General features: G+C 42.8%; 1 protein-coding gene across 2 annotated transcripts; it reads left to right on the plus strand.

Moving 5' to 3' along the window:
* The first annotated feature begins 1,165 nt into the window (after positions 1-1,165).
* Positions 1,166-9,430, plus strand: LOC112457481 (baculoviral IAP repeat-containing protein 7-like). 2 transcript variants are annotated; one of them, XM_025020582.1, is made up of 3 exons: positions 1,166-1,659; positions 7,857-8,678; positions 8,848-9,430. In XM_025020582.1, exons 2-3 carry the CDS (start codon positions 7,890-7,892, stop codon positions 9,196-9,198), a joined length of 1,140 nt encoding a protein of 379 aa, XP_024876350.1. In that variant the 5' UTR covers positions 1,166-1,659; positions 7,857-7,889; the 3' UTR covers positions 9,199-9,430. The 2 variants fall into 2 exon arrangements, with proteins under 2 accessions (XP_024876350.1, XP_024876349.1); XM_025020581.1 differs by lacking the exon at positions 1,166-1,659 and adding an exon at positions 6,952-7,042.
* The last annotated feature ends 6 nt before the right edge of the window (positions 9,431-9,436 follow it).

The raw sequence follows: 9,436 nt of genomic DNA on the forward strand, positions 1-9,436 counted from the left end.
GCCAGGGTACCTATTCTTGAAATTATTATTCATGAAACGAATTCAAGAATAGCTACCCAGACCCGACGGGCGCCGCGTCGGACGCCGGACGGCCGGACCCGGCTGGACGCTGGACCGTAGTCGGTTCATCAGTGCCGTAACTTCTCGCTGGCGCGCCACGATGAATAGAGACATAGAGACATTCCTTCTAATCCCTGTCCTTTAAATCCCTTCCAGGGATCAAAGATAATATCATTTTAGTTATTCATTTTCGACATTCACGCCTCCAGAAATTTCCAGAAATCTCCAAGGCAGCTTTCCAGGAATGCGACGTTTGAGAGCATGAGTCAGATTTTTGGTGTCTGTCACAAACTATGATTTTTTGGAGGAGGGAAATAAAAAATCTTATTTTACACTTTGATGAGGAATAAATGTAACCAAGTGGCATAAACGTGTCGTTATAAAAATGGCGTCGGGGGACAGAGTTGCCTAATTACACAGTGGCAGTCAACGTGTTAAGGTTAAGATATCGTTGCGTATCACCCTTCTGTGAACGAGTTTCGCATAGCAACTGGAGTTGCGGCAAAGTCCCCTCAAGGTATAAAATTATAAGTCATGTCGAGAGCAAAACTTGAGGTAAAATCAAACTAGACTCTAAAGAACGAGTAAAAATTCGTCAATTCTACCCGCAGTCGATATATCAAGATGCGCGATAAAAAGTTTGTCGTATATTTCATACATATGCTTCATAGATATTAAAAACAAAAGTAAAATAATGCATATATATTTGCGAAAATCATGGGCAGAGGGAAGAAGGGTAAGGAATGTAAGAAGGGTAAAAATTTCTTTCCGTGGGAACGCGAGGTGCAAGAGCCTTTATCCGGTTCAGCCACGTCCCCCGGCTCCCCACGTCGCTCGCGGCTGAAGGCAGCAGAGGCAGCAACGGACAACGATGAAGCGGCGGAAGAGAATGCAGAATGCAGATGGAAGGGGGGCTGAGAATGTATAGAAACCACGGTTGTACGTTACTGCGGCGCCGTAACTGCGCACAGACGGGTTCCGTGAGATTCCCCAGCATATTCCCTAATCCCCCTACCGAGGTGGAAGGCACTGGAAGGCACTGGAGGGGAATGGAATATTGGAATATATCTCTTTTGCCACCGCCGCGCCGTCAGCGCCGTGGCATCGCGTCGACTCGTTGCGGCGCGGCGTGGCGTACGTTGGCCTCGAACGGAGAAGGGAGACTCGGGAGAGAGAGAAGCCGTCTCGGCCATTGCTGTGTTCCTACGCTCCATTCTATAGTATAGTACGATTGTACGCGCCTGTAGTATACGGACCGCGGCTTTGTGAAACTCCACGGAACCGAGTAGCGCGAGTTGCGAGCGATCGTGACGTCCGAGCATACGTGAAGTGTCGTACGCGTTCCGCTGTGTTTGTAACCGTGCGCGAAGCCTCGTTATCCTCGCGGGCGAACGAGCAGCGAAACGTCGAACGCGAAACGTAAACCCGCTCGATACTTACAACGCAACGTTCGCGACACACAGTCGCGAAACGAAACGGCATAACCGAGGTAGAGAGCCGATCGACGGAACAAAGCCGTGCGTGGCGGAGCCAGCTGCGCGGAAAGGCCAAAGCAAGCGTCGCCGCTCACAGCAATCCGGTCGTCCAAAATCGATTCGGGTACGTTTCTTCTGCCTCACGCACCACCTCGCGCGTCGCACTTTCCTCAATAAATCTTTCCTTGTGTAAGAAACGCCAGAGAGATTTTCTATTTTTTTCCCCCCTTCCTGTCGCGTATCTCCTCTTACCATCTGTCCGGATGCTCGCCCGACGGCCTGGCGCTTTCACGCGAGCGTAGCGGGGTCACGTATTGTTCACATGCGAGGCTAAAACAGGCTGAAATATTTAAAATAGCGTGGATTCGATAAGAGCAGTTGACCGCAAATAACTGATAAACGCTTGAAAATACGATTCGCCCTGTTTGTTTACTACATCCTTTCCTCCGTCTGCCGCTCCCCTCCCCTCCCCCTCTTTATCGGCACCTTTTGACGCAGTGTGTTCCGCGGCGTCGTTTATTATCTAACATTGTTGGGCGGGTCCTGCGTTAGCGGAAAGCATGGCGATGTAACCAGCGGGGGGGGGGGGGGGGCAAATAATTCGTAAATAAAAAAAGAAAGGGAAAAAAATGGTAATCGGCGTTAAAGGGATCTTTAGAGAGAGTAGCGGGGAGAACTTGAAACAAGTTAAATGTTTTGCTCTTTGTATACGTCAACATCCCCTTGGAATCAGATCTGAAAATAATTGTTTTTTTTTTACCATAAGATTCTTGATCGACAGAGTTCGCGAAAAATAAGAGACTTCAAAATTATTTGTACTACGATTGACCTTTAAAACGAATTTTTTGCAAACAGGATGCGAAATCAACTTATGTTGAAAGAGTCGTAAAATGTCAGGCACTGCCGAAACCATCTGGCGAGCAAAGAATTTTATGAAAGAGAAAAGGAAACTTGAAACTCGGATCACGCATGTCGGTCTTTGTTGCTATTCTACGCTATATTTTTCGCACTTAAAATGAGATAGATGATACTTATGCGGTGTCTCGGAAAAACTGGTGGTAGAAGCGAGAAGGATGATTCCACATGAGAAAATAAGTCGAAAATGTAGAATCAAATTTTTTTTTATATCCGGATAGCCAAATCTGTCGAGAACAGATTTTGAAAGCGTCTGCTACAAATTTTGCAAATTCAAAAATTCAGCTATTACAAAACAAACTGTCGATTTATTAAATTTATCGTATATAATGTACACTTGATTTATATCGATAAGTAATCAGATGTAAGAATTAATTAATAGCTGATAACTAATTAATATGTTATTTCTTATATCAGATTCTAAAAAAAAAAAAAAAAATCATTAAAAATGAACGCTAAAATGAAAATCACAGCACTACAAATTTCTAATATAAAGTATAAAAAATTGTACGTTGTCACATGTGCATTTCTTATCTTTCTCTCTTCGTTCCTCCTCTTCCCCCCTCCGAGGGGGAGGGCCCCACTCTGTCTGCTGTCTGTCTCTTACAAAAGGCGTTTTGACGAATTATGAGGGCATTTACCTGTCTCCTTTGTGACTCATTCCCAAAATTTCGGCAACTTGATTTGGCTGTCCGAGAGATTTAAACCTTTCGCGTTGAAGGGCCCAAACACCGAACAGAACCTTTCGACGCGAAAGGTCAATACGCAATGGGTTGTGGCGACAGAGTAGGTTCTCGAACTGAGGCGCGACAAGTTCTGGCAAGTCTGATTCCGGGCCCTTGCCATCAGTAATGCCAGATGGAAGACTGAAACAGCACTCCCTACTGTTACTGATAGCTGGCATGTTGTCCGGTCTGCCGTCTGGCATCCCTGGCGTCCTTACAGTTCAGACCTGCGGCCATGTATTTTGATTTCCAAAAAAGCCTCTTCAGACACTATAATACCCGCGCTTCTGAATCGAGCTACGATTTCATTCTGGTGTTTTTTTTTTCCGAGACGAGATAAGATTAATAATCACGCTCGAGTTGTGTGTGTGACTTTCGATAAGCTTGTTTGTCATTGCAGAGAATATTTAACAAAAGATAGTGGTATCTAAGTAGCGTCTAGATCATTCATTTCTATGTCTTCAACGCGGGAGGTCCGTGCTGGATTTCATTAATGTCTATCTAGCTGATCATAGTCAACCGAATTGAGGACTTGTGTGCGGTTTTTTTTTTTTTTAGTCGAATCCATTCCGAAGTAAAGATGAAAAATGAACATACGTTAACACGCCTCGTTTCCCGTATATCTCGAGTCTTTCGGATATTTTTTTATATGAAATTGGACTGAGCGCCAACGACGACAGCTCCTCGCGACCGACGTTGGCGAAATCGGTTGTCGGACGGCCTTTTGATTGTACGCTTCCGTCGCGCCTTGTTGCCAGCTCTCTCGCGGCCGGGAATAATAAAGAAGACTCGAGAGTCCAAAGGAAACGGAGCGCTGCGCGCTGATGTCATTTTGTAATTCTCCGGCCGATAAGTGTATCTCCCGCGTGTAGCATGCGTGAGCTTGCACTTCGACCGTCTCAATGCGTCATTTGGCAATACAGGAGATGTCATTGCAAAACGTACGAACACGGGCTTTGTAGCATTTAATTCTCAGCTTGATCCGCGGATTGATTTTCGCCACGGCTGACTCGAGTCGCGATTAGCGAGAACGCGGCGATATGCGAGGAAACTTTTGTTGAGAAAACATGGAGCTCCTGGTGAATAAAGCCTTAAAGCCCGGTGTCCACGATGCAAGAACTGTGTCCAAGTTTCGGTTTAAGTCAATGAAACTGCTACTTTTCTGCAAGAGCTGCAAGTTGATTGACTTAAACCGAAACTTGGACACAGTTCTTGCATCGTGGACATCGGGCTTTAAGATGGCTGGCTCAATAACAAATAATCTTGGTTGCAGTCGATTCGAAGCGCTCGAATTAGTCTTGATCGTGAGATACCGAGGATAAGAAAGAAATCTCCGCGCAGGTGTCTAATCGAATCTTAGCCAAGAGATAATCAAGATCGTTTCAGATTAGGACTGCGTCGATAGTTTCGTAACACCCTGTATATCGCGACGGTGTTGTCTCGATTTTTCGGGCGGCGTCCCCTATCTGAGCACGCGGCGTGCCGCGCCTTGACGTCAACAAATAAGGAGAGAAAAGACGCCGTTCCCCTGGAGCGGCGGGACGCGGTGGGCGACGAACGAAGGTTAAGCTGCGGCAGAGTCAGCTATGCAGCAGATGACTCGGTTTTCACGGTATCACTGCCGTCGCGTCGTCGTGACCGAGGCGTTTCCTCTTTAACGAGACGCTGTCGCTAGCCATGCGAAGTTAGCAAGCAGCGAACGTGGCGATCTCGAATACACACGGCCGTAGCAACTTTCCACGAGACCCGACGGACTCTCGCCGATGAGAGAGACATTTCCCGTTGCGACGTCTCGTCGCAGGCTGAACTTATTCCTCGTAAATAAATACCCCGGATTGTCGATATTTTTCAACAGTTCTGAGAATTCTTAAATATTTTTAACTTCGAACTTTCGTTAAGTATTTCATTATTTTTGAGAAAATATCCTCTCATTTCGCCGGAGCTCTGTGATAAATTCAGAGAGATTTCTTTATCACCGCTTCACGAGGAATCCGGGCCTCGACGAAGTGGAGCGAAGATGAACGGGGGGGCACACACGTTGCCAGGCGCTCCTACCGTTACAATTCACTCCGCCGCCCGGGTATACGCGTCGCGTTCCCGTGTAATGTAATAAGACGAACAGAAATAGAGGCCGTGCAACGGCAACGTTGCATATACCCGGTGTCGCAGCTGACAGCTGTGCTCTTTCTGAAGCGCGTTGGTAGTTTCTCGGGGAAGTCGAATTTCTTGTCGATGTACAGCAACACGGCTTCGTGGGTAGATCTACAAATATGTACACGCGAAGTCATAAAAATGTTTTTTAACGTATGAATTTGCACGCATATCGGAGGCATATTTGGTGTACCCTCAGTCCGAATGTTTGCGCGTCATGACTGTTGGTTATTCGAAAAATTTGTTACATTATTTATTTTTATTAATTATATACTTGTATTATTCATTACTTTTGTTATTTATCATTATTATTAATCCTACGTTACTCGTATACGGTGTAAAATACATTCCAGCCTAAGAAATCTACAACATTCACCGAGTAAAACTTTTTTATCGATCGAGAGCCGTACAAACTGTCTCGCAATTAAAGAACATTTGCTAATTTTCATCTAAAAGATATATAGAATGTTATCAATTAAATTCTAAATTGAATTGTATCTAAATGTAAATCATCGAAGAAAATAATGAAAATTGAGATGCAATGTTTGAGGTGTAAAATACATTCCACGCGTGTGTAATTATATTTAAAAAAAAAATCACGAGTAATGTAATATTAATTACACTTGTATTATTCATTATTGTTAAATTATTATTATTTATTTTATTGTCATTATTCGCCCAACTGCGAAATATCACCTCCATCCTGCTTCGGGACAGCGTTGCCGTTTCTCGAGTGATCAACGGTCATGATGCGTGAATATTTAGACAGGCACATTCCCAAGGCATTTATATCTGCACGCTTTCTTTTATCCGTAAACCTGCTGGCGTCTTTTGTACTCCTCATTGGTTCTTTTATCCAGAAAGGAGAACCGGAAAGGGAGTAAAAGAATATCTCAGATATTGTATGATGAGAATATAATAGTTTTTAAATAAGAATTTCTTAGAAAATACTTAGGGCCACTATTTCCAACGTTAACTTCTAACTTCTAACCGACTGTTAACTATCGAAATAGCCAACTTTTGTTGACTACTCTGAGAAGTTTAACAGTCGATCAGAAGTTAAAAGACGTTGGAAATAGTGGCCCCAACTTATCGCCATTTCCGCCAAAGCACATAACATGGCGTAGCGATATACGACGGTCGTAGTCCGTAGTCCTCGACCTGACAAATCAGGATACGCCAAAGCTTGTGCGTTACTTACGTCTACGACTATACGACTGTCATATGTGCTTTGGCCCTTAAGGCCATTGCACACGTGACAAAGTTTTAGTCATAATCGTAAGACCGTAAAAAAATAGACCACGCACAGTCGATTATTCTCCTTGAGCTCGAAGAATAATCGAACCGGAATAATAATATCGAGAATATTGATGTTTGGAGAACGCTTTTACTTCTTTACGTGCAATTTTTACACACGTGCGCATAAAAAGCTATTACGCTTAATTGCACGTACGCGATAAAGCTCAAAGCTGTATTATGATTTTTTTTTTGCGATTTAAATCTTGCCCGCAATCGCGCGATAGTATAAAAGGCATTATTTTTAATGGCGACGTTGACGCGGCTGCGCACTCCAATCTCTAAACTCCAACGTGGACAACGTGTTCGTGTTCTCCCTCTTAACTTAAGTTCTCAGTCGATCACGAGATACGAGATCGCTCCCGCACGCTCCCGATTAGTCCCGGTTTGTCGATGCGGAACGTGGGTTACAGGATAGATGTAAGTTTTCTCGGTCCTTTTTTTTTCCTTCTCTTATTTCGTTCGCGTTAATATAAAATATATCAGGCGAGCGGCAGATGGTATTTTCCACACAGGGAAAAATAGCGTCGCTGAGAATGACAGTTAAAATTTATTCTTACATATTTTTTTTCTCGCTAATAAACCACGTGCTCGTCGACATTTGTATTCACCTGTAGTACTTACCGCGCACATATTTGTGCAGTTTTATTCGGTAAACGAACTGTCCGCAGTGTCTACAGTATGTCAGCAAACTCGATCGGAAATCTCTGGAAAATTGGCGTCAATTGTATCCATATAACGCATCCTTACCACGTGCGCCCCATGAATCCGCCATGTTCCCACGTTGAACTTTCCATTCAAGCTATTTGATATCTTCGTGTAACATCATAAAATATTTCATAAAAATCATTACCATACGATATTTTATAAGAATATTTTAAAATTATGTATTAATGGTTAAATATTATGTATAATGTAGTTACCATTGTCGTGGAAACATTGTTACAACTTTTTCTCAAGTATTACTTTTTATAATAATAAATTTATAGTTCTGTAAATATATGTTGAAAACGGAACTATTAGTTTCGACGATATGAGGTGACCCACGCAGCCTGTAACGAAAGTTCAATGTAGGACAGGTGACGTTTAGTATTTTACCAATACAATCTGACTATTGACAGATGCAAACGCAGATTCTACTCAATTTTTGCTGCCACTCTGCGTCAAATAGTATAACAAAACTGTTATTATATTTAAATTTAAGCATCTAATGATATTCATTTCTTCTTTACAGGTTCACAAGGGCATCTTTACAAACATTAAGAAAATGACTGGATGCATCGAACACTACACGATTCCTCAAAGCCGTTTGCCACCCAGTTCACCAATAACGTCTCACTTATTTTTCGACGAAACAGATGATATCGGTTGTGCCGATTATCGATTTGAATCCACCCGGAGGGAAAGCTTCAAAAACTGGCCATGTTTATGGATAAAGCCAGAGAAACTCGCGGCCGCGGGTTTTTATTATACTGGAGAGAGCGACAAGGTAAAATGTTTCGAATGCCAGATAGAAATATGCGAATGGCAGGTGGATGACAATCCGATGGCCGATCATCAACGGTGGTCTGGGAGGTGTAGGTTTATTCGTAATATTCCGTGCGGCAATGTGCCGATCGGTACAGATCCTAACACGATTCCGGCACCTGTGCCTAAAGGAGTGGATGTATGTGGACCTTATGGTTCGATATATATGCCTTACTCTGGACCAGACCATGAGGAGATAGAAGAAAGAGTAAATTGTAAATTGAGAGGGATGGCCTCAAGACCGAAGCATCCCGAATATGCCAGTTGTGCTGCGAGATTAGCCTCGTTCGACAGATGGCCTAAAGCAATGTCGCAAACTAAAGAGACACTAGCAACTGCTGGTTTCTATTACACGGGAAGTGGCGATCAAACATTGTGCTATCACTGTGGTGGAGGATTAAGGGATTGGGAGCCAGAAGATGATCCCTGGGTAGAGCACGCCAAGTGGTTCGAATACTGTCCTTATCTGATTTTAACTAAAGGGACGGAATTTGTAAGCAGCATTACCGGGAGAACGTACGTCGGAGCGGTTAGTATTTAACAAAATATATTTATTGTTATTAGAATTGTACAATTTGTATATTTCAATATTTGTAATAAATATTCCCATCTATTTAAAAAATAATAAACTAATTGTGTTGAATGTATAGCAACTAACGTATAATAATTAATTTTAAGTTATTTATTTATTTTTTCAGGAAAATATACCATCTGCAATTAATAAATTGGGTGAGAAAATTGAGAAAGATAATGATGCTGAGAGTATTGCTAGCGGAAGCTCTCAAAATTCGATCTGTTCTGAAGAAACTCATACTACAGAAGTAAGTGCCGTATCAGGAGAGGCTAGCAGCGAAGAACAATCTGTCCAAGGTGATAAGCCATGTGACAAGGATGCAAGATCATGCAAAATTTGCTACAGTAGAGAAGTACGGATCGTATTTATGCCGTGCGGACATTTATTGGCGTGTGCGGAGTGTGCGAAAAATATGAAAATATGCGGCGTATGTCGTAAGCCTGTTGAACGTACTGTACAAGCGTACATCTCATAGTGTCTTTATCCATGTGATAAATAATCTGCGGATTCTGCTGTAAAATTTTCTACTTATCATCATTATAAAGACTGATACTTTCAAACAAAACTGAATGGCAGGACTCATGTAGCATACCGGTCAGCAGGTACAAACTATACAATGTTGAAACTCTCGTTAATGAAACATTAACTTCACGGTTGTCGTGGTTCTCAATAGAAAGGATTTTCTATTGAGACCACAATTCTATCTCGTATTC

This window comes from Temnothorax curvispinosus, unplaced genomic scaffold, assembly GCF_003070985.1.
Source record: "Temnothorax curvispinosus isolate PA1 unplaced genomic scaffold, ASM307098v1 QBEX01007785.1, whole genome shotgun sequence".
NCBI lineage: Eukaryota > Metazoa > Arthropoda > Insecta > Hymenoptera > Formicidae > Temnothorax > Temnothorax curvispinosus.

Bases quoted from the DNA above. Each gene is read 5' to 3' on its own strand.
- LOC112457481 (XM_025020581.1), top strand. From the start codon at position 7,016: ATGCGGAACGTGGGTTACAGGATAGAT. The intron at 7,043-7,856 runs GTAAGTTTTCTC...TCTTCTTTACAG, and splicing joins ACGTGGGTTACAGGATAGAT to GTTCACAAGGGCATCTTTAC. The intron at 8,679-8,847 runs GTTAGTATTTAA...TTATTTTTTCAG, and splicing joins GGAGAACGTACGTCGGAGCG to GAAAATATACCATCTGCAAT.